The 25,443-nt window shown below is 40.8% G+C and overlaps 1 protein-coding gene across 1 annotated transcript in view; it reads left to right on the top strand.

Annotated features, from left to right (window-relative positions):
• The window catches only part of DMD (dystrophin), a 2,715,231-nt gene that overhangs the window by 1,049,836 nt on the left and 1,639,952 nt on the right, over positions 1-25,443 (top strand). The window contains exons 11-12 of the mRNA XM_055122927.1: positions 19,844-20,032; positions 20,880-21,061. Coding sequence (XP_054978902.1) covers positions 19,844-20,032; positions 20,880-21,061 — 371 coding nt within the window. The remainder of the gene's footprint in view (positions 1-19,843; positions 20,033-20,879; positions 21,062-25,443) is intronic.

Genomic DNA, 25,443 nt, shown 5'->3' with positions numbered 1-25,443 from the left:
ATCTCTGCGCCCTATACAGAGTTGAAAACTTTTTTTTCTAGCAAGGCAAAGAACAACACTTTCCAGAGGAATCAAACAGAATCTAAAGACTCAGAATAGAAGATGTATTTAGGATATGGTCCAAAACTTCTCAAAAGAATTAGGACAACATGACCCATTCTCGAAAGAAAAGAAAATCATTCTATACCAGCCCTGATTTGAGCCAAATGTTGAATTGAGCGAAGTGTCATTTGTTGAAGATACAGGCGGCAATGGAAATGGAAATATGCTGATAATAAATATACATCTCAGCAGAAGAATAAGATCCTTTTGAAAGGAATCAAATATGAATTATGTAACTGAAAATTATAATATGTTAAATGTAAAATTCTCTATAATTCAAATGGAGATAACAAGGAGGGAATTAGTAAACTTGAAGTAAAGAATCCAAGTTCTTACTCTCCTTCAGCATTTAAGTGGCTTTACATATAACATTATGAAAAGGAAAAATTTTCAAATGTTTCGCAATAAAATGTTGGCATCCCAGAAAATCATCTTACAGGTGTTGCCATTGAAAAATTCAGTGTTAATTTTATTTTGTAAAAAAGCTTCAAAGATGACTAACATTTATATGTTGGCAAGTGACTATATCTCTCCAGAAGCAATGGAAACACTTGACCTCTTTTTATTTTCAAGCAAAGTCTGAATAAACAATGTTTAATAATGAAGATGTATTTATAAGAAAGTCTTACTATGGAGATAACATTTAAAAATGGATACTTTGCAGTGCTGCCATGAATGTGTCAGTTATAAAATCTTCACAACTTCATACAGAAATTTTAAGAGAAAAAAGTTAAATGTTTAAAAAATTTTAAATGACACGTTTTAGAAAGTATTTCTGTCCATGTTTAAATATCAAAACAATTTTTGCTGCTGTGAGAAATTCTGATTTAAATCATAGTCAGATTGAGGACATTTCTGATGCTTTTAGTGAAAAGCATTTGGGAGTGTTGAATTGAAACAGTCTTAAAAATTGCTATTAAACAAAGCCCTATAAAATGTGGGCTATGCACTCACATGTTATTCTGATGAAGATGAGCAATTTATAAAGTTGGAAAGCTTTTTGGGGAGGGACCAGGAAACTTTATACAGGAGGTACTATTTTGAGGTGGAACTTAGGGGAGAATGATTTACATGTGCTAGAGAAAGCATGTTTTATTTTTGAAAAATAAATGGTTTCTCACAGGGGCAAGTGGTAGATGAACCTTGGGAATGAGTTATTTGTAGATTTCCAAAGTTATGATTAAGAGGGTAAGGTCACAGATGGTAACTAGCCACAAAAATAACATTCTCAGTATTAACATCACAGCTAATCTTGTGTTGGATAGAAGCGATCAGAAGATGGATGGGAGGAAATTAATTTGTGGGAAATGTTATTGATGGAGTCCTATGCAGTTGCCATTTCTCAAATGGCCACTGTTGATATTTTAGACCTTGTTCCACCATAATGAGTGTTGGTCATGATACTGCCTGCAGTGCTTAAATGTGTATTGTTGATTGTCATTACTCAGGGCTTCCTCCTGGTTCTGTGTTCAGGGATCACTACTGGTGGCGATCTGGGGAACGCATGTGGTGCTGGGGATTGAACCTGAATCAACTAACTATGTGCAAGGCAAGTAAATGCCTTACCCACTGGACTGCAGTGACCCTGAATTTTCGATTCCTTTTTGAGGGGAGGTCATGCCTGATGCTTCTCAGAGCTTATTCCTGGCTCTGTTCTCAAGGATCACTCTTGGCAATACTCAGCAGACCATCTGGAGTACAGGACAAGTACCTTACCTGCTGTACTGTTGCTCCTGCAACCTCAAATTGTTTATTCTTGAGAAACCCATTAGACGTGTCCTATGTGGCCTTATATCATCCCACTGTAACAGGAAAAGCCATGCACAGATACTTTGCAAAGGGCCAAGTTACCCTTGATAGAGAACTAAGGATTCAGGGCAGGGTTTCTCACCCTTTACCCCCACCATGACCACCATTTCAACCTTTTTTCCCCATTCTGTAACCACCTTGTCCTACCAGCTGACCACCTAGTCTTCTGCCATAGCCCCCCATTTATGTGATCTTCACCTAAGGTATCCTAGTCATATCCCAGCATCCCAGGGAAGGGAGGGAAGATGTGGCCCGTAGTTGGAAGCACTGCTTTAGGGGGATGCCACCAGGAATAATGAATGTAGACACAGCTTCAGAGATGACTCCGTGGCCCAGGAACCAGTGCTGGCACTGCAGGGCCCTGGCACCGCTGAGTCTATCTCAAAAGTGAAAGGAAAAGAGAAATCAAAAGGAGAGAGACAGGGGCTGGAGCAATAGCACAGTGGGTAGGGCATTTGCCCTGCACGCGGCTGACCCGGGTTGGATTCCCAGCATCCCATATGGTCCCCTGAGCACCGCCAGGGGTAAATTCCTGAGTGCAGAGCCAGAAGTAGCCCCTGTGCATCGCCAGGTGTGACCCCTCTACCCCTCAAAAAAAAAGCAAAAAAAAACAAAGAGAGAGAGGTAAAGGAAGAGAACTAGAGAAAGAAATGGAAGGAGAAAAGAGAAATTAAAAAGCTGCTGTTACTAACTAGACTGCTTCCAACTGAATTGTTTAAAAGGAGAACATCATTTTGGCAGTTCAGAAACCTACAGAAACTGTATATGCTCATGAGTTTTGACATACATTTTCTAGGTCACCCTCATATGGGACTCTCGTTTGATTTCCTACTCAGGGCTTTCATTGCCTGTATGTATGTTTATATTCTATTCAACATATTTCTGAATTATCCTATCAGGAATAAAACCGCCTCACTTGTTGTCCTCTGTAACTAGTCTCTTTTTTTTAATTTTAGACTACAGCTAGAGGTGCTAAGAGTCTACCACTGGCTTTCTGCTCAGGCATCAGGAGTGATATGCAGAGCTGGGAATTGAAGTTGATTTGACCCCCTGCAGGGCTAGTGCCTCCCCTGCACTGTCTCTTCTCTAACTTTTGAAGTTTTTTTTTCCTCAACACTTGGCAAGGGCTGTTAGTATAGCAAGAGATAAAATATAGTATTTGGTGAACTGTTGTGTACTCTTTCATTCTCTGAACTTTTAAGAATAAGAGCTGTAGGGGCTGGAGCAATAGCATAATGGGTAGGGCATTTGCCTTGCACGCGGTCAACCCAGGTTCGATTCCCAGCATCCGTTATGGTCCCCTGAGCACTGCCAGGGTAATTCCTGAGTGCAGAGCCAGGTGTAACCCCTGTGCATTGCTGGGTGTGACCCAAAAAGCAAAAAAATAAAAAAAAGAGCTTCAATTGTCAGAGAGAAGCATGCAGCTTGACGCTCGGCCATTCCAACTAGAGGCCCGCCCGTGATAAAATCAAAAACTTGCCACTGCCCTCAACTGACTTTCTACGCATGCCTCCTGGTCTAGCTGCACTTAGAAGACTAGAGGACTGCTCTGGTCTTTTATTACTGCCTCCGGGGAGAGGGTGGAATTTGCAGCTGATAATGAAATCGTCTCAGCACTTAATGCCATTAGCATTGAACTGTAAAGGCTTTAAATAAAGGCCTCCTTTCCTCGGAGAGAGGGACTCTGGGGAGACAACTGAATTGAGTAAGGCAGCAGGTGCTACCAGCAGAAGTGGGACATGCCATTTCTTCTCTATTTGGACATCAAAGGATGTGTGAAGCTTTGGTACGATCCTCTTAATGTCATAATAAAGTAAGATGGACAATTTCCACCTGCCACGTGCTAGGAAAATCACCATTCTATTCACCAATAGACATTATTTTCCTGAGGTTACACACTGCGTGGTGAACAAACTAAAAGTCTCTAGCCATACAGCATACATTAAGTTCTCTACGAGCTTTTTATGAAGGTTTTTTATGCAGCACTGTCTTAGCAACAAGGCAAGGAAATGCAAGTATGTTACATAGAGGAAAAAGTCTAACACACTTAAATTCTTAAGAACTCAGTTCTACAACTAGATATGGCAGGAAAATTCTGGTAGCTGATTTAATTGAAAGGAGGAGAGAGAACTATCACATCGGAGGCTGGGGGTGGGTTTAGCTACTTATTCACAATATTGTCTATGTTTTGCAATCTAGAATATAAATAGAAGCACATATCTCTTCCTGGATGATAGTTCTCTCTTCTAGAACTCTACTAAAAACTAAATAGTTCTATTTAGTATAGAAAATTGGGGGCAACAAGGGCAATTTTATAATGGTTGAATGGGATGGATTGATGGATTGATGTGAAATGTCGGTGAATTCTCTATGTAAAACATATGTGCTCTTGAACAAGCACCTGACAGCTGAGGAACATCAGGTGTGTTCTAGGAGTCTGACATGAGCGAACTTTGTCAAGTACATGTCTCTTATACGCATAGGAAGCCTCAGTAATTCCTCCTCAGGTTTATATTATTCCAGACAAAGGCGGTTTGCATCCTTCCTGAGAGTAGTTCTGTGCTCTAGGGAGCCTTTGAGATATTGCTGCCTGCAGGGCTGGTGGTGGGATCCTAGGAAAGCAGTGATGTCCTTTGAGAGGATGATCTTTCGGGTTGATAAGAGAGTGGGAAAGTCTGAGAGTTATTGGAGACAGGAGGAAAGTGGCAGAGGGGAGCTCCTGAGTTGAGATTAAGGAATTGGACACAAATTGCCTGGAACCTGGCAATGCATGGCTTGACGGCTCAGATTTCGTCATCTTGAGTTTTTTTCTTTTTTGAAAACAAACAAAAAAAAATGTTTGGGGCCACATCTAGCAGTGCTCAGGACTGACTCCTAGTTCTGTGCTCAGGAATTACTCCTGGTGGGTCTCAGGTGACCTCATGGGGTTGCTGGGATCAATCATCATCATCATCATCATCATCATCATCATCATCATCATCATCATCATCATCACCATCATCTTCATTCCGTCAATCGTCAAATTTCTCGAGAGGTCTCAGTAACGTCTCCATTTGTTCTAGCCCTGAGATTTCAGAAGCCTCTCTCTACTTGCCCTTTCCAACGATGCCGCGTTGGAGGCTCTTTCAGGATGAGGGGAATGGGACCCAGCTTGTTACTGGTTTTGGCATATTAATACACCATAGGGACTTTGCGAGGCTCTCCCATGTGGGCAGGAAACTCTTGGTAGTTTGCCAGGTTCTCCTGGAGGGAGAAGTAGGCTATAAGATATCACGCAGCCACAAAGCTTCTGGGAACTTGCTTTTAAGTCTCTGGATGCTGGCCATTGATGGTATTCCATGGCACCAGGGGCAGTCCCTGGGTGTGACTGCCTAGCTACTGGAAAGTGGGAAATCTGGGCGGAAGAGGCCCAGTCCCAATCCAGACGGGCTTGGAGGTCTCAGCCATGGGTCCCACACACCTGGGTTCCTCTGCCAGTACCTGCATGTGTGAAGCTCATCCGAACATGTGGAGAGGGGCCTTGAGCATGGCTGTGACTAGGCTCGAGATGTCTTTGGCCGCTGGGAGCTCTGCTCAGGGGGGTGAGGAAAGCTGGAGCCCTTCCCCTCTGAGGGGCCCCAGGGAAGACAGCCAGGCGCGCGGGCAAGAGACTCTCTGCTGGGATCAAACTGGGATCAAACCTGGTTGGCCATGTGCAAGGCACTACCATCCCACTGTAATTTTGCTCTGGTGGCAGTGGGACCTTGTGTTTTAGCAGATGAAAAGATCGTTTGTTGCACCACATCCAGGCACACTCAGTCATGCATTCTGTATAGCAGCTTTTGTGCTGCCGCCTCCAAAGGCAGGTGCAACTGACTGGCCTGCAGTACTGAAGATACGCAGTACTGGCCCTTTGCAGAAGTAAGACTTTGTGATCCTTCAATTACAAGGCAGGGGGGAAAAGCTTCTTTAAATTTAAAAATGAGACTAGGATGAATGCAGGTGGAGATGAGTTTGCATATATTGGAGGAGTCTAATGGGGTAATTTCACCTTTAGTCAATGTGGATTTATGGACTAGGTTAGAGTGCTGTGTAGGAGGATGAAATCAAACATTATTTGTCAAATGGCCACAGAAAAACCTATCACCAGGTTTTCTTCGTAGTTAAACAGAAACTGTTAACTTTCTGTTAAATAGTTTGGTTACAGCAATCTTTATGGAATACTGCCATTTGGCAGGGATGAGATTTGAGTAGCATTATATCTGAGCTTGGATAACGATGAGTTTTGGGAATACATATGTGTGTGTTCATATGCATGCACATGTTCGCACACTTATTTGTGCTAAGTAAAAGCTATTTACCTAATTTTTGTGAATTATTTGTATTTTAAGAGTACTTTCAAGTAAGCCATGCTGGCTTTAGGTATTTGTACTAATTAAAAACTCAGCATATTTACATTTATCATTTTTAATAAAGCAGAGACTCTTGCCCCCTTGTCTGGCTGTCTTCACCGGGGCCCTTTGGAGGGGGTGGGCTGAGTTTCCCTCCCCACCCTGAGCAGAGACCTGTGCTCGAGGACCTCCAGAACCAAGGCACAGCCATGTTCAAGGCCCCTCACCACACAATTGGACGAGCCTCACGAATGAAGGAACTGGCAGAGGAACCCAGGTGTGTGGGACCCGGGGCTGAGACTTCCAAGTCTGCTCGGATCAGGACTGGGCCTCTTCCTCCCAGATCCCCCATTTTCCAGTAGCTAGGCGATCACACACAGAAACTGCCCATGGTGCTGTATAATCCCACCAAAGACCAATATCCAGAGACTATAAGACCAAGCTCCCGGATGTGCGTGACTGCAAAGCGATCCGCAACACCTTATAGTCTAATTCTCCCCTTTGGAGAACCTGGAAAGCTACTGAGAGTTTCTTGCCCACAAGGGAGAGATTGGCAAGCCCTCTGTGGTGTATTCATATGCCAAAACCAGTAACAATAATAGGTCAAATTCCCTGACCCTGAAAAGGCCTCCATGTGGCACCGCGGAAGGAAGAGTAAAAAGAGGCTAAGATGAATGGAGATGGTACTGACACCACTTGAGAAAATCAACGATCAGTAGGATGATGATGATGATGTTGATGATTTTTTAAAAAATAGGTACAAATTTTTAAACCTAGGATTGAGGAATGTTAAGAATTGCTTTAGTGAGGCTGGAGTGATAGTGGAGTGGGTAGGGCATTTGCCTTGCATGTAGCAGACCTTCTTTTGATCCCTATCACCCCATAATTGTGAGATAATTATGGAAAATGAGTAGGGAGAGTCATGAATTTAGGTTTAGGAATATGTTCACTCATACATGAAGCTCAGCACGAACATGTGGAAAGCAGCCTGGAGCATGATGGCAGTTGGGTTGTGGAGGTTGGCTGCTGGGGCTGGGTCCCTTGGTTGGGGGAAGACTCTCACCATAGAAAATAATTAAAATTTTTGCTAGTATAGAAGTTTATCTAGAACTCTAGTTGTAGTCATCTTGTAATAAGTATCACTTTTATCACTTGTCATCCCGTTGCTCATCAATTTGCTCGAGTGGGTGCCAGTAATGTCTCCATTCATCTCTGTCACGTGCTAGTATAGCCCAATGGTGTCTGCTCACTCCAGGAACAAGAAGAGCCTCAAACCGTTCGTTCAGGATTTTTATGAAGAAGTCTGACCACTCGTAGGTGGGGGGCCAGGCATTCTTTTCACATCCCATAGAATCCAGTTGGTAACAGCTGTAGTCAAGTGGTCATTATGTGACCAGACGCATTAAGTGTCCGGACCATCTGAATTTCGTGTGCTTGGTGAATGAGACAGCATCCTTGATTCTTGATTGATGGTGGAGGTTGGAACTCCAGATGCCTTCTCTCACTTGAGTGAAACGTGATACTCCAAGCATAGCTCTTTTGATTCCTCTTTGGGAGACCTGAATAACATTCTTATACTGTTTTCATAGGACCCAGGTGTCTGAGGTGTATGTTAGTGCAGGAAGAATGGTGGAGTCAAAAAGATGTGCCCTGAGCTGGAGATTCTTTGTCCTCTTAAAAACTTCTTCAACACTCTTGAAGGCGTTCCACGCCACTCACTTCCTCCTGCGCAGCTCAGGTGCCAAGTCATTCGTAATGTTGAGTTCTCAACCTAGGTACACATAACTTCTGCATTCAGAGATGTTCATTCCATTGATAGTAAATGGAATGTGAAGAACTAGTCCATTTCTTATGAACATTGTCTTTGTGAGATTCAGATGCAGTCCAACCTTTCCACACTCATGATCAAAGTCGGCCAGCATTCATGCCGCTTGGCTAATGTTTGATGTTATTAGAACGATGTCATCAGCGAAGTAGAAGTGGTGTAGTTGCCGACCGTCTATCTTCACTCCCATTCCTTCCCATTCCAGTCATCACATGACATTCTTGAGGGTGGCAGTAAAGAGTTTTGGTGAAATGGTATCGCCCTGCCAAACCCCACTCTTAACGTCGATGATCACTTCCCTGTAGAATGGTGAGATCCTGGTGGTGAATACATAATACAGCTCACGGAGGATCCTGATGTAATGAGTTTGAACGCCCTGTTTGGCTAGGGCTTCGATGACCACTTCAGTCTCAACAGAATCAAAGGCCTTTTAAATTAATGAACATTACACAGAGCCACATCTTGAACTCTCGCAAAACTTCAATGAGCTTGGTCACTGTGTGGATATGGTCAATCGTGCTGAATCCTTTTTGGAACCTAGCTTGCTTGTATGGTTGTACTTTTGTGTTCTGCAAGTCCTATTTAGGATGATTCGAGACAATAACTTGTAGATGATGGACAACAGGCTGATTGGACGATAGTTGCCGATGTCGTGGATGTCTCCCTTCTTGTACAACAGGACAGTTCTGCTGGTTTTCCATTGGGACAGAACCTTACATTCAGACAGGTAGTGTGTGAAGAGCTGAGCCAGTGTATTGACGAGTACTGGAGGCAGATTCTTCAGGTGTTTGGGTCTGACCTTGTCTGGGTCGGATGCTGTATGCTTTTTCACTGACAAAATGGCATGTGGGATTTCAGAAGAGAACGCTGGGAATGACATATCCATCCTGCGGAATTTGTTGTGTGGGCAGGTGAACTTGGCTATCAAAGAGATCTGAGTAGAAGTCATGGATAACCTTCTCAGTTGCCCTTCTGGAAGATGTGATAGATCCATCAGGATGTCAGAGGGCAGTCATCTTGGTCTTATAGTTGGCGAAGGACAGGCAGGCATTGCAAATACTTTTCCCGGCTTCTGCCGCATTGGCCAACACTGCTGATTTTCTCTCTTTGAGGGCTTCCTTTATTGCTTCTCTGTACAGCTTTGGAAGCTCAGACATTGGCTTGTGATTGCCTGGGGCTCACGCCAAACCATGTTGGCGAATGAGCTCGAGAGTTTCCGAAGATAGGCATCTTTTTGTGGCTTTCTCTCTCTGGGTATTCCTCTCACAATCATGGAGATGCTGAGCCAGTCGATGGTATTCCTCTTTGATTTTGTCAATGACGGCATCTTCCCATAGTGCTGCAATAGTACCAAAAAGCTCCCAGTTGGTGGTTGTTCTGAAAGTTCTCTTCTTAAACTTTGCAGCCCTTTCTCCCTGCTCTGTGAAGTAGAATTTTGCATGAAGGAGATGGTGATCCTATCCCATTCGGAAATTTGGGACAACAGAGACATTGATCCGACAAAACCATTGATTGAATATGATATATGATGTGGTCTGTTTCGTTGCGGAACTGTCCATCGGGAGACTTCCATGTCCAATGTTTAGATTTGGCCTCTGGTACTGCGAGCTACCATGAATGGTCTTGGTCAACATGATGAACTCAGACAGTCTCTCACCCTGTTCATTCCGTTCTAGGCTGTGTGTCCCAATGTGGAGTTCTTTGGGTGACCTTCTCGGTCCTATCTTGGCATGAAAATCACCGACAATGACTTTGTAGAAGGTGTGGTCTTCTTTATAGAACTTCTCCAGCTCCATGTAGAGCTTCTCTTTCTTCTTCGTCATAGTTTGATGTTGGTACATAGATGACAAAGATAGAAACTGCCATCAGTGAGTCACATCTATTCAAACATAAGTGTCCAATTCAGGTTGTTAGGCATTCAACCGAATCAATGCTAATGGACAAGTTCGTGTTGAGGAGGACACCGACACCACGGACGCCTCTACTATCACATGTTTTGAGGAACAGTTCTTCTCTAGTGTCTAAATAGTTCGTCTCTAGTATCAAATTAAAAAGTCACATGATTGAAAAGTGCAGAACACTAAACGTGAATTATATCTTAATCACATTGGAAAAAATAATGTATCTGGGTTGTAAGGACAACCCTTAGTGAGGCAACTTTATATTTTAAAGATATATGTTATCAGAGACACATTTTTTTAGGTTTGGTTTTTGGACCGCACCTATCGATGCTCAGGGGTTCTTTCTCTGTACAAAAGAATTATTACTGGTGGTGCTCAAGGGACCATATGGGATGCCTGGGATCAACCTCGGGCTGGCTGTTTGCAAGGCAATTGTTCTATCCTCTGTACTATCTAGCCTGTACACACATAATTTATGCTAGAAAGTCTACTATAAAGTCACAGCTAGCTCTTAGAATTACTTGTTTGTTTATATGGTAGAAATATACGATCCAAAAAATGTAATGGGGGGCTAGAATGATAGCACAGTGGGTAGGGCATTTGCCTTGCATGCGGCTGACCCAGGTTCGATTCCCAGCATCCCATATGGTCTCCTGAGCACCGCCAGGAGTAATTCCTGATTGCAGAGCCAGGAGTAACCCCTGTGCATCGCCAGGTGTGACCTTAAAAGCAAAACAAACAAACAAACAAAAAAACAAAAGACAAAAAATGTAATGGATGCTAGTGTGTTAGAGGGGCTGTGGATGTTGTGTAAGTCTGAAAGAGAGGACTCAGTGAAGGCTACTCGAAGAAGCATATTTCCTTTTCCTAATTGTTTGTCTTCATTTAGTTGATGAGTGGGGAGTCAGGTCCAGGAGGTTAACTCTGCTCACGCAGGGTCCAAGCATCTTTCTCCATGCAGTTCGGTCACCCCCTAGAATGCCATCTGTTTTGGTGACGCAGAACATCACACAACCATTTCTGCATCATTGCTGATTAGAATGAGGACTGGGAAGAGGAATGACCCCCCCACCTCTACATTCCCTAGTGTGATATCAGTGTCTTGCAAGTACTGTTGTGATCTTCCAGTTTGTATTTTGACTCACCAGCCTAATTGGTTCCAGGAATTTCCTTATTCATTTCCAAAGCCACTGGCCCTAAAGTCTAGAAATGAAGAGGAAAAAAGAAATTAAGAAAAAAGAAAGACATATGAGTTGGGCTAACTTTGATCATTAAATCATCCTTTCTTTTTAGACTTCTTTAAATAGACTCATCATTCTTTTTAGATTTCTCTAAATGGACTCATCATCTTAAATACTTGACACAGGACAAAGGATGTGTGTGTGTCTGTGTGTGTGTGTGTGTGTGTCTTGTGCCAGTGCTTGGGTAACCATATGTGCTGGGGTCGAAGCAGAGTCAGCTATATACAAGACAAGCCACTCACTTGCTTTACTATCTCTCTGACCCTGGCATAGTATAGTTCGAAATAGTTGGTGTTCATATTAAAATCCTTCCCTGGTAACACAGGAAGTTGGGATTAGAATATTAGCACCGTTTTTGTAAATGAAACTGGATATAATAATATATTATATTATTTAATACTATAAAACTTAATAATTTTAGTTAATTTGGGGCTGCCAAATGTAAAATTTTCAGTAAGTTTTAGTGATACACCAAACATGTAATCATTTCACAATGCACGTATATATTGTGAAATGATCACCAAGATATATCAGGTTAACATCCACACAACACACAGTTGCAAATAAATTGCATGCAAAACTTTTATTTTAGTTTTAAGAAGTTATGGGGAGATATAGTGAGAAGGTGCTATTTTTTAGATGGAAAATTCATTTTGTTCATTTATAGAGATTTATCAATCGGGTTTTATATTCCAGAAGAGCTAACGGACATTGTGACCTTTGGCGAGTCATTTAATTTTGGCTGCCTAATTTTATTTTTTATTCTACTGTTCTCTGTAATCCTGATCTTTTGTAAATAAAAATCATATAATGTGCATTAAGTGATTAGCAAATTGACTCTACATGTACAATAAATAACAGCAGCTGTTATTTTTGTTATTATAGATGTAGTTGTTGTTGTGATTGTTGTTTTAATATGACCATAACTACAGGACATAATTTTTCCTATGTCCTTATTAGGGTATAACTTTGAACCAATTTTCATGTACAAGCAATATTAAAAGCTACCTATTTAATAATAGCATGAGATTGAGTGTCATTAGATTGAATGTCCTGAACAGTGCTGAGTGATGGATTAATTTCTCTTCAATCACTCTGTAATCATTTTTCAGGCATTGAATAATATCCTGGTTTACATGTTACAGTTATGAGAAAACACAGTAGAAATGTGGCAAGAATATTTTAGATGGTTTCTCTGAGCTGCTCCTGTTATTTAGTCAAAGAACCACTTGGTTATCCGTCTGTAATCCTTTAGCTCTCAAATAATCTTTTGCTGAAGGATAAAATGATTATAGAATGCACCAAGAAATTCACCATCCATGCATTGACTTACATTCTATAAAAAAGAAGTATGGCACATTTAAAGGAACTAGGTGATAAAGCATTTATGCATTCAAGAACAATAAACCTTTTTTTAAAATCCGTGTTAAAACTCATATCCCATTTTAAGGTTGAATTTGGGGAAGTTGCCAAAATAGATCATTTTCAACAGAAATATAAAGCTGCTCAGTGATAGATTGTGCCCTCTGGTAACGTCCCAGCTATTTTTCTAAGAGCATTGTGGTTTGCTGGATTGCTGGTTTCAGTACCTGTATGTAGCCATTTGATGACTTATCTCAGTTTGAATTGCCAAAATCATGGTTCTAAAAATACACACAGCTCATTCAACTGTGTTTCTCATAAAAATCACTTGCCATTTCAATGAACATTGGTCCCCAAATACATGCACTGCAGAAAATTTCTTGGAAACTGAAATGTGCTTAGCATTTTATATGCATCATCTCCTAAAAGCTTTCTAACAATCCAAAGGAGACATATTTTTATTTTCCCTGTCATGCAGAAGGGGAGCCTGAGATGTAGAGAGATTAAATAATTTATCCAAGATGTGACTGGATTAAAAAAAAAATATGTGTGGGCTAGTGTTAAATAAAGCCTTTACTCTATTTCATGACAATTTCTTTCACCAGAAATGAGTTTCCAGATGTTTTTCCTGGACATCAAAGGACTAACACATACACTCATTTGTCTTCCACTCTAATTTCCCTTCCTTTCTCTTTTCCATCTTATGTAGTAGCAACATCTTTAGAGAACCTAGGGAATAAGATCTACTAATTTTTTTCAAATTAAAGGTAATAATTAAGCCTCTGGCATATGTGGATGATGTCGTGAAAAGAACCAATATTGTTTCATCCATCCAGTATTGTTATGTCTCCTATCAGAATCATCGACTGAGAGAAGCACAAACTACTGTGATTGAGATAGAAATTACAGTAAGATTGAAGTGGAGGAAAAAATTAGTTTCGATTAATGCCACTGGCATCTCCATTCATGAAATGATATTTTTCTTACGTGTAGAAGCATGAATCTTCTCTGGAAAGTGAAGATCAAGATTCCTAGATAATTTCCTTAGATGTCATGATCTGAATGAATCCGACACAAGGTTTGATGAAAAAATTAATGTACAATGACAACAAATAAAAATCTCACGGAGATGCAACCAAAAGAGTAAACTTCTCCTTAGGTCTTTGTTTCTCCAATTTTCTGTTATAAGGGATTTATAAAACAATGTTTTCTTTTAATGGCTCATTGCAAATGTACAGATGTTAGGAACAGAAGGATATCTCAAAGAATTGGAGCACATGTCAATACGCAGAGACCCCCGAGTTTGATCCACAACACTGTTGACCTTAGCCCTGCTGGCCTGCAGAGTCCAAATGAGTATTGCTAGCAGTCATCTCAGGACCTGTGGAGCACTGCTTGGGAGCACTCCTAAATGTGCAAAGGTAGAATTCAGGCAAATTTGTTCTTCCCTTGATTGACCTCTGTTGAAATTCTATGACCATTTTCAAGTTTGTTGAACAACTTCAAACTACTTTTTCTTCACAATGTGGAATGGATCCTCACAGATATCTGTTCATATCTTAAAAGAGAAAATGTAGGACAATAATAACCCTTAATTATAAATTAAAAACTGTGGGTTTTACTATTTAATTTGCTGTTTTTTTTTTTTTTTGCCATACCCAGTGGTGCTCAGAAATCACTCCAGGGTCTGTGCTCAGGGATTATTATTGTCCGTGCTCAGGGGACCCTATGTGGTTCTAAGGAGTGAACCTGGTTTTGTCGCATATGAGGCATGTGCCTTACCTTTATACTATATCTCTAGCCCCTCTATTTAGTTTTAAACAAAATAATGACCCACAAAACAGTTATGTGAACCACTGAGAAATTTGACTTAAAATTGAAAAAAAAAACTGACCTAACATTAGTGTAAATTGGTGACAGTTGCAAAAGGTCATACTGGAATGATCAAGTAAGACAGTAATAGTAGCAAATGCAGGGTGCAGTTTGGGGTGCTTTCTGCTAGTTTGTGTAAAGAAGGAGGGTTTCCAGGGTGGCAATGAGAGATTCCTTTCTGAAAGGGGAGGTGGTAGGCTAAATAATTTTGGGATGAAGATAAAGAATTATTCAGAGTCAAAACGACAAGTGTGACCATTGTGTGTGTGTGTGTGTGTGTGTGTGCGTGCTCGTGCCCATGCACACGTGCACACATTTATACTGGTATATAAGTATGTTCAGTTGAACTTATGGCTCAAATTATTTGTATAGCTCCACGTTTATTGAATGTGGTTTTAGTAAGGCTCTCTTTAAACAGTTTTGTAATAACCATCTTCCCACAAAACATTTAGATTCAGAATTAATGAGTTCTAGACATCATGTCCTTGAATATAAAAGTTTGCTTTTAAAAATTTCCTCCTGAAAGTCAAGCCTCTGTAAATATCAGCAGATCGGGAGGTGCTTATTTCTAAAATCTAAATTGTGTAATGCTAAAATACACTGTTGTGGTACTTGATACTTAAGTAGTGGCGTTGTTTCCAGCGTGCCATTTGGAGAGTATTTGAACTAACGACTGGTAATTTTCAGGGAGTGAGGTTTGAGAATTTTCAGGGAATAAGGTTGATGTTCAAGTTTCAGAAAGCTTTGATTGAGTTGCTGTTTGCTCTCAGAAGTTTTATTAAGGATTTTCTACTGTACTTGTCTGACTATTGAGCTCTTGATGGTGACTGAAGGGAATTTGGGGCAGACTGTGTTTTGAAATGACCCTCTTCTATACAGGTGTCTAATAATTACCATTATCAAATGTTTTGTGGATTCTCACACTAGACCTGGTATAAAATCTAATGTTTTCTATACTCCCTGTACTGCAATTTTGTAAGAAAAATCATTGTTGCTCCCATTTTATTTATGTGGAAAGTATGGTTAATGACATGGCTAAATATTTGCCCAGGGTGTCATGACCTCAGTGGGCCAGAGTCAAGATTCAAGCAGTTTGCGAACACAGCCTTGGCCCTTCAGAACCCTCTTCTGTGGCAAATAAATAAGCTTCCATTTCTTTTTCTTGCCTGTGACACATAGAAGGCAAAATATTTATATTGTATTGGTTCCCATCCCCCATAACCACCTAATGTACATAGTTGACTGTACATGTAAGCCAGGTGGAAAATGAAATCCAGGGCCCCTTGTTCAAAAAGCAGGAAAGTGCAGTTAAAGTGACTAAAATAGAAAGCCGTTTCATTTTTTTCTATGTGCACTCTCAACTGGCTATGGTGATTTTTTTATGTGCTATTTAACATCATTCTGAATAAAGAAAATTAAAAATTTAAGGTATTAGCTTGAGTTTTACTGTGCACTGTTACATGGTGCAATTGTAGCTGTCAGTGCAAATGCAAGAACACTTAACTCATACAGACTTTATGCCATTTGTATTTCATAGCTTGTGCATGCTTAGATATTTCATTCTAACCCGAATGTGGGCATGTTGCATAACCAGCTCAGCTGTTTTTTATTTCTCTTCTTGATCAGTGTACTCTCTGCGCACATTCTCTACATTCAGCTGACTGATGAATAAATAAGGAAGAACTGAAAGGACAAAGGAATCATAAGTTGCCACATCTTTCCCTTTCTTTCTGTCACCAGTTTCAGCATAAATGCTTGCCAGATAGAGGAACGAATTGGAGGAGAAGGAGAGTTGTGATGAGATTTTTGTGTTTTTGGCATTTGTCTAGAATTCTCTGCTTTCTGCACTAGAAGAAGCAAGTTCTAGTTTGAACAAAAAGTTTGCCTTCCCCAGGTCTTCATGTCCTCAGATAGTCCTTCATAGACTTTGCATATTTTATGGTATTTTTTATAACATCTTGTTAAATTATGGGTCAATCAACAGCCCATGTTTAGGAGATATCATAAAAATATTTACCAATGGAGATGGAGCAGAAGCACAGACTACATTTACTTCCTTTGTTCATATGTCTCCTTTGTCACCATATTCATCTGTGTTTACAAAAGCCTAGGGCAAAGGTGATATGCAGATTTTCTGAGGGGCTTGTGGATTGAACACTGAACTTTAAGATGGCAGTGTCAGAATTTAAATAAAACCATTTTATGTTTGTCCCTTTCCTTCTGACTCATTCATTTGTCAGATAAAAAAGTAGTATCACTGTCAGTGTATCACTGTCATCCTGTTTTTCATTGATTTGCTCAAGCGGGCCCCAGTAACGTCTCCATTTGTCCCTGTCGCGTATGAGTGTAGCCTGATGGCATACTGGGGGCTCTTTCAGGGTCAGGGGAATGAGTACCATAGTTGTTACTGCTTTTGGCATATCAAGTATGCCAAGGTTAGCTTGCTAGGCTCTGCTGTGCGGGCAGGATATTCTTGGTAGCTTGCCAGGCTCTCCGAGAGGGACAGAGGCTTTTGGGGCAGCCTCTAATCGCCTTTACAGGTGTTCCCAGTCTATGGGATGTAAGCTTTTGGTCAACTGGCATGTTGTAATAGACATAAAGATACAAAATAATTGGTTTTGCATTACAAGAGTTACAAAATGAGAACATTTCTTCCCTGATCTTCCCTAAGACACCTAATGCAAATAATTCCACATTTTCAAGACCACGAGCTGTCCACTGAGGCAGGGGGAAGCCAAGGATGTGATCATCCCTCCTCAGCGCCTTCCCGCGCCCATGGAGAGAGGGGCACAGTCCAGCCCCATGTGGAAGTATGGCTCGAGCTCTTGAGCAAAGGGCTCGATGAAAGAAAAATAGTATGAGAATAATATCCAAGACCAGGAAAAACAGGGGCCAGGAGGACTGATCATTGGTTGGAAATTACTGAAAGTCCATGGGGGAGAATAGGGTAGTTAGATAGAGAAGGGTCCAGTATGACAACAATAATTGAAAATGACAAGTTCTCTGGACAAGAACTGAATGTTGGAAGTAGGCAAAGGGATATACATGTTAACCTCTCAGTATCTGTATTGCAAACCATAATGCAGAGAGAGAGAGAGAGAGAGAGAGAGAGAGATTTGCCATAGAGGCAGGATTGGGGGGGGCAGTAGGAGACTGGGGATATTGGTGCTGAGAAATGTACACTGGTGGAGGGATGGGTGTTGGAACATTGCATGACTAAAACCCAACAGGAACAGCTTTTTAATGCTCTATCTCACGGTGATTCAATTAAAAAATTTTAAAAAGAATCAGATCAAAGCAGCTTGGAGTCCTTTTGAGCCTGGAACACAGCAACTTATCTGCTGGCCTGACCATGAAGCTGTTCTCATTTCTGAACATCTCCTAGGAAACCTCTGTGAATCTTTTTCTGTTGTCATTGCCGACTTAGTTATTAATGCTTTTCAGGCATGGAGAAAAGGGATGCACCATTGAGCTTTGCCTAATCCCTAGGGCCCTCAAAAAATTTCCTTGTCCTTCAGGAGGGACATACAGGTGGGCCCTCTCAAGCACTAGGGCTCTATTTGAGATGGTACAGTCGGGTCAGCTGGAATTGATAGGGCACCATTTCTCTAAGTTGTCTAGGAAAAGGTAATGAAAATGATGTAAACAGGTCAAGGTACAAGAGATTGTTATTTTAAGGATTTAATCATAAAAGAAGTTCACAACATGAAAGTTTTGAAATTGGGGCACTTATCAGCTGAGTGCAATGAACTTAAGTTTGGCTACTCAGTGAGATCCCATTCCATGTCAGGGATCAGCCACTAGGTTCCTTTTTAGGCCAAATTTGAAAATTCCCAAAGTGGCTTCTTGGTGCTCTACCATTTGCTTCCAGGGCAAAACCTGTTAGGATATAGTGCTTGTTGACTCTTTCTTCAATATTCTCCAGTAAATATTTTCCACTGAGGCATTTTGCCTCTGCCCTTGACCTCAGTAAGAAATCCTCTGCACTGTGATGTTTCTCACAAAATTTGAAGTTCACTGGTCTGCCACACATAACTAAAAAAAATGAACGCAGATGTTCTTACTTTCTCACATTTCTACTGTTCATAATTCCTCTCTAGTTAAAAAAAGAACATCTCTCTAGCAGAAAGAGAACACCATGAGATCTGCCTAGTGAATATATCAGTCCATAGCTTCAGAATCTCTACATACAGCCAGGGTTAAGGTCAACATTCCATCCTGGAAACTTTCCTGGACTCAGCATATTAAATGGAGATCTTAAAGTCTCCATTTATTGGCTGGAGGTGGAGAGAGGCTCTAGCTGCTACCAGTGAATTTTTCATCAGATTTCCTCCAGTCTCCTTGCTTTGTCTTAAACCTTTGAACTAGTTGATTAAGGGTGATAGAAGCATTTTTGTGATTTCCTCTTAGCAGCTTCATTGTAGGTTGCCAAGAGCTTCTCTTTAGAATAGTAAACATGTTATGCTCATGATCATCTCCTTGAAGGTACCCGTAAGAATTCAAACACAACTTTTAGGGATCTTACTCTGAATTAAATTCCCTAGCAAATGCTGAATGTTTGGTTTGCTATTTTAATCATGACATTAAGGCTTAAGTCATAGGAGTTGAGTGATTGTTAGACATTTTACATGTTAAGATGAAGTATTTCTTTTTAAATTTTACTTTCTTTCCCATACATATTTTCATAGTGCATTACTGGCATGCAAACTCTTAAAGATTTAATTACATAAGGTTTCTTGGAATGGGATGTTTCCTTGAAGGCCTTTGCACAAGCATGGAGGTATTATACTAAAACTCTCTATATGTATATGTATATGTATAAAGAATTGAAAATACGAAGTGAAAAACTTTCGCAATGAATGAAAGTTTATAGCATTTTAAAATCCACATGAAGAGAGAGTCTACTAATTTACCCTTTATAGCGATTCAGATGAGCTTAATAAGAGGATAATTTGTAGTGGATTTTGAACGTCACCGAGAATGGTAGCATGTGTTTAAAAGAATATTCAAATGCAGTCTTGCTATCCTGTGTGTTGTTCATGTCTTTGATAGTGCAAGCGGAGATTTGAGCATTTAATATATTTCATTTTGGGGCTGGAGAGATAGCACAGCGGGTAGGGCGTTTGCCTTGCACGCGGCCGACCCGGGTTCAAATCCCAGCATCCCATATGGTCCCCTGAGCACGGCCAGGAGTAATTCCTGAGTGCAGAGCCAGGAGTAACCCCTGTGCATCGCCAGGTGTGACCCAAAAAAGCAAAAAGAAAAAAAAATAAATTAAGATATTTCATTTGATCTACCATTTAACGTATCAAACCAGTCTGCATGTATACTGCCTAACACCAGATTTGTTTTATTATGCAGCCTTTGGATGCTCCTGAAGTCAAGTCATTTGGCAGTTCATTGATGGAGACTGAGGTAAACCTGGACAGTTACCAAACAGCTTTAGAAGAAGTACTCTCGTGGCTTCTTTCAGCAGAGGACACATTGCAAGCACAAGGAGAGATTTCTAATAATGTAGAAGAAGTGAAGGAACAATTTCATACTCATGAGGTAAAGCAAATCGACGATGTCTAAATCATAGATAGGAATTGTCCTAATGTCAAGCTTTCTCCCATTCCTCCCCCTTACCCACCAGTTACTCTGTTAGGTTCAGTTCTTTAGATATTTTTCATTTTTGATTTATTCTTCGGTGGAAAGAATGAATGACTCATGCCTTCAGGATTCTATTAGCCAGCCTATCAAGTTCTCCTTTGGAGATCAGCACTTGAAACTTCTGAGATCTGATTCTTCCAGGGACTTGGAAAGGATTATGAAAACCCTGCTCCCCTCCCTTGAGTCAGTACAATTACTGAGATGGAACTTCAAGTCTGACTCCCTGTGTAGGGGCTGACTGAACTGTCTGCACTTGGCAGATTATTTTCCTGAGATGCCACACTTACTTGTGTCCCACCTCTTCACACACCTGTTTCCTGCTGTTTTGGTTTCTTTTGGTCAGGGAGGATGGGGATGTTTGGAACACACATGGTGGTACTCAGGGGACTACATATATTATGGGGATCTCACCAGAATCTGAGGCAATCAAACTAAGCACCTGTAGCTCTTTCTGCAACCCTGCTTCTTTAGTCTTGTTCTCCTGGAAGCTGTTCCTTGATGCATTGTTTGCTCACACATCATTGTCTTAGGGTTGTTTCTGTAGGTGATCTAGGTAATAGTTTCCCTTCATTCATATATATACAAAAAATAGTATTGGGTACTTGTAAATAAAATTAAGATACATTTTCTAAGGATACTCCTTAACCAGGATGCATATTTAAACTAGAAAAGCTGAAAAATGTGCAAACCATAATTTCCTTAAAGTATTAGCTACCTTAACTTTCACAATTCCTTTCCTTGTCAGGGGTACATGATGGATTTAACATCCCATCAGGGACGGGTTGGAAATGTTCTGCAATTGGGAAGTCGGCTCATTGGAACAGGGAAATTATCAGAAGATGAAGAAACAGAAGTTCAAGAGCAAATGAATCTCCTCAATTCAAGATGGGAATCTCTCAGGGTGTCTAGCATGGAAAAGCAAAGCAAGTAAGTATTTCTATTTTAATATTTAGAAGTCTCAGGTTTGGGATTATTAAGAGTCTAAACCTGTTTCTTGTTGATTCCAAGTTTGCTCTAGAAGCATCCAACTCTTGTTTAGAGGCCATTACATTTGGGTTGGGCTGGAGCAATAGCACAGCGGGTAGGGCAAGCTAGCCCACAAAGCAGAGCCTGGCAAGCTACCCGTGGCGTATTTGATATGCCAAAAAACAGTAACAAGTCTCACAATGGAGATGTTGCTTGTGCTCGCTCAAGCAAATTGATGAGCAACGGGATGACAGTGACATTTGGGTTTTCACATCTGTGGTATTTGGGTAATCATTTTCCCATTCAAGGGTTTAGATTAGGTAGGACCATTAGACTTTAATGGAACTATTCTTTAGAAGTTGCCCAAATTATTGTTTTTACTCACATTTTATTAATGTTTTACCAAAATATTAGAAAGTGAAGATAGAAGACATAATATAGGGAAATATGTACACACACAAAAAAACACCTAATAGATACCAAAAAACACCTAATAGGTATAATGAACAAGAAATGCTATTTTTGAAGGAAATGCCCTCAAAGTATTAGTTTTTCATATGTGTATGGAAATTATCATAAAAAGTTTCTCAAGTATTTTTGGAAACAATTGTCTCAGAACCATATGGTATGAATTATTTGAAGAATATGAATTGACTTAATCACCAAAGAATTTTTGGAGACACTTCTGAAAACAGAGTATTTCCTATAAAGGTAATGAGTTGATCTCATCATTCTATGTTGCTTTGATTTATATTGTTAGGTGTGTGTATTCATGTAGAGTCTATCTAGACAAGATAGATTTATTTTTAAATGAGAAGAAATGAAGTGTCAACTGTGGGTTTGATTATATTAAGCTAAAAAATGCCCAAGTGCCTCAAGTTTACTTAGCTATTATTTATGAAGATTAAAGGCTTTAAAGTAGGACCAAAGAAATTCATTAGATATGCTGGAAGGATTGCTGTTCCAGTGCTAAATTATAGTTTGACAATAGGGAGGGGGGGTCAACATTTTTAAGCTCATGTCTTCTGAAATGAAAAAATAAGATGGAATGAGATAAATAAGATATACAAGATGAAATTCTCACAACTATTGGGGGTACCGACTAGGAGACTTTAATCTATGCATATTGATAGTTTCTCCTCCTGTGGATGTTTCGGTGATTGCAATTAACCTTAGAGGTGAGTGATACAACAACCACATTATAACTATTGGGTTTGCCCCCACCCAGTGCTCAGGGTCAATTAATTTGTTCTATCCATTTGTCATCATAAATCATCAGGTATAGAATCTCATAGTTGTAGTCAGAGGCTAATATTCTTCACCCTAGAACTGTTTGTACCAGGCTATTCAGCGTAAATGAAGCAACTTCAGACAATACTCCAAAGTCTTGAAAATGTACCCTCTTCTACTTCCATTTCCAGAATGGCACTGCATTCTGCTCTTATGTGTGTCTATTTTGTTGTTGTTGTTTGCTTTTTGGGTCACACCTGGCATTGCTCAGGGGTTACCCCTGCCTCAGCACTCAGGAATTACTCCTGTGGTGCTCAGGGGACCATATGGGATGCTGGGAATTGAACCTGGGTCGGCTGCGTGCAAGGCAAATGCCCTACCCACTGTACTATCACCCCAGCCCCCTATGTGTGTCTATTTTGTCATCTTTTCCATTCTCTATTTCTATTTTTCTGTCCTCCCTCCTGCACAATAGTACTTAACCCTATGGTAATGCTTCTTTACACTGATAAGTTAGTTAATTACATGTTGAGAGAGAGTTGCAAGAAAAGGTTAATTGAACTTAAAATTCAAATCCAAATCTGGGAAGTTCCATACACCGTCACACATGGCACCCCAGAAGTCAGCCCTCAGCCTTCCCGGGCCACAGCAGGTACATGGACAGGCAATCCCTGCAGGAACTTTTTCTCTGTATGGACTTGCACTTTTAGTTTTTGCACAGTAATTTATGTACCTGACCAGGCTTAGCCTCTCAGTGCAGTGGCACCAAGTGCTCGGGAAGGCAGAACATCCCTGAGGAATGCTTGTCTGGGTGCTGATGGCATTAAAATGGCAATCTTATAAGTCCCTCCGGTGGTCTTTGCTGGGATGGTCACTGGGGAGAGGGGAGCCAGATACACTGCCCTGGAGAGAGCAAGCTCCAGACACGCCACTGCAGGGGAGGCTTCGCTGTTTCCTGGGTCACAGTGTGAAAGGTGTGATGTGATAAATCATTTGCTGCGACTTAAATGAGCAAACTCCCCCCACCCCCAACAAACTCAAGATCCAAGTGTTATGAGTTCATAGAACATTTCCAAAGTTAACTTAGGGGCTGGGGAGATAGTGCAGTGGGTAAGGTTCTTGTCTTACCTCCAAGCTAGGTGTGATCTGTGGCACCACATTGGTTCTGAGTCACATTGAGAGCTAAAAAACAGCAGTTAGTCCTGAGTTTTCCCCAGGTATAGCTGTCACCTCCCCCATGAAAAATGTTGATTTATAATATTCTCCTGTTAGGTCTGCCCCACAGCTTGGAAACTGGCCTCACATGCTGGGGGAAAAGGCAGCTGAGATGGAGAAGGGAACACCAAGTAGAGGATGTTGGGAGGACCCATTCGGGTTGGAAGATGCGAGCTGAAAGTAGACTATAGACCAAACTTGAAGGCCACTCAATACCTCTATTGTAAACTGCAACACCCAAAAAGAGTGAGAGCAAAAGGGAATGCCCTGCTGCAGAGGCAGGGTGGGGTGGTGGGGGTGATGAGAGGGATACTAGGATCATTGGTGGAGGAGAATGGGCACTGGTGGAGGGATGGGTAACCAATCATTGTATGAGTGAAATGCAAACACAAAAGTTCATAAGTTTGTAATTGTCAATCACAGTGATTCACTGATAATTTTTTAAATGTTGATTTATAATATTCTCCTGGTAGACCAGTATAGCTCTGTTTTTTTTTAACATGCCCCCTTTCCATCTTGTGCTCTCCTGTGCTTTCCATCTTACTAATTCACTCCTTTCTTTAATGCACTGTCCCTTCTCCCCATTGACACAGTTTTTTAACTGTAGCCACCCAAGAATGTTTTGGGGGCCCACTGCTAGGCATTTGGTCACTGGTTGAGAAATGCAGTAGTCAATTATGGTGTACATAAACAGACACAAGTGCTAAATGTGTGTTTTCGCATTTCTGCAGATATGTATGCACACACAATTTTTTATTTTGTTTTAGGGTCATACCAGGCTGTGTTTAGGGCTTATATCTGGTTCTGTTTAGTGTTCACAAATCACTCCTGGCGGGCTCAGGGAATCATGACGTGTCTGGGATTTAACTTAGATAAGCTTTTTGCAAAATAAGAGCTCTACCAGCTGGACTTTTATTCTGGCTTTTACAGACACAAAGTTTTAATCCCCCATCCCATTAGAGGCTGGGAAACCTAAACTGACAATATTGCTACTTAGGTAATACTGACATCAAAAATGTTGTCCTTTGGGAAGATTTTAAGACTTTGGTTTGCGTTAAAGTTTTTAGAAAGATTGTCAAGAAGTTGATACAAGGAAAGCTAAAAGCTTTATAGCTGTCTGTCATAGCTTTTGCCAAAATACAGTTTTTAAAAATGAATTGCTGATGTGCAACTACTTGAATTACATATTCTTTGTGGATTATTTATTGAAATATCCACACATACAATATTTCAGCAAAGCAAATTCAGAACTCTATTGTAAGTGTATCATAGGGCTATAGTAGGACTTCCATACTGTTTTCACTAATTTTGCATGTATATCTGCATGAAGCCTATTCAGGTATAAGTGAGTTAAGACATTATTCAAATGTTGTGCTTTGGGGTAGATTTCTTTATATTTTATGGAGCAGAAATCTGGTGATGACAAGAAGATCTTGTCAGTGGTTAAAAGATCCGTCCTAGCCCTGAGATTTTAGCAGCCTCTCTTTACTCGTTCTTCCTAATGATGCAACATTTGAGGCTCTTTCAGTGTCAGGGGAATGAGACCCAGCATTGTTACTGGTTTTGGCATATGAATACACCATGGGGAGTTTGTGAGGCTCTCCCCTGTGGGCAGGAAACTCTCAGTGGCTTGCCAGGTTCTCCCACAGGGAGAAGTAGGCTATAAGATGTCTTCCCCAGGAAAGTGGTTTTAAGTCTCTGGGTATGGGCCATTGGTGGGATTACGCGGCACCAGGAACAGTCTCTGGGTGTGGCTGCCTAGCTACTGGAAGATGGGAAATCTGGGCAGAAGAGGCCCAATCCCAATCTGGGCAGGCTTGGAGATCTCAGCCCCAGGTCCCACACATCTGGGTTCCTCTGCCAGTACCTTCATGTGTACTTTTTATTTATTTATCTAT

The sequence above is a fragment of the Sorex araneus genome, chromosome X, assembly GCF_027595985.1.
Source record: "Sorex araneus isolate mSorAra2 chromosome X, mSorAra2.pri, whole genome shotgun sequence".
NCBI lineage: Eukaryota > Metazoa > Chordata > Mammalia > Eulipotyphla > Soricidae > Sorex > Sorex araneus.
Note: the sequence above shows the minus strand (reverse complement) of the source record. Positions and strands in the feature narration are given on the sequence as shown.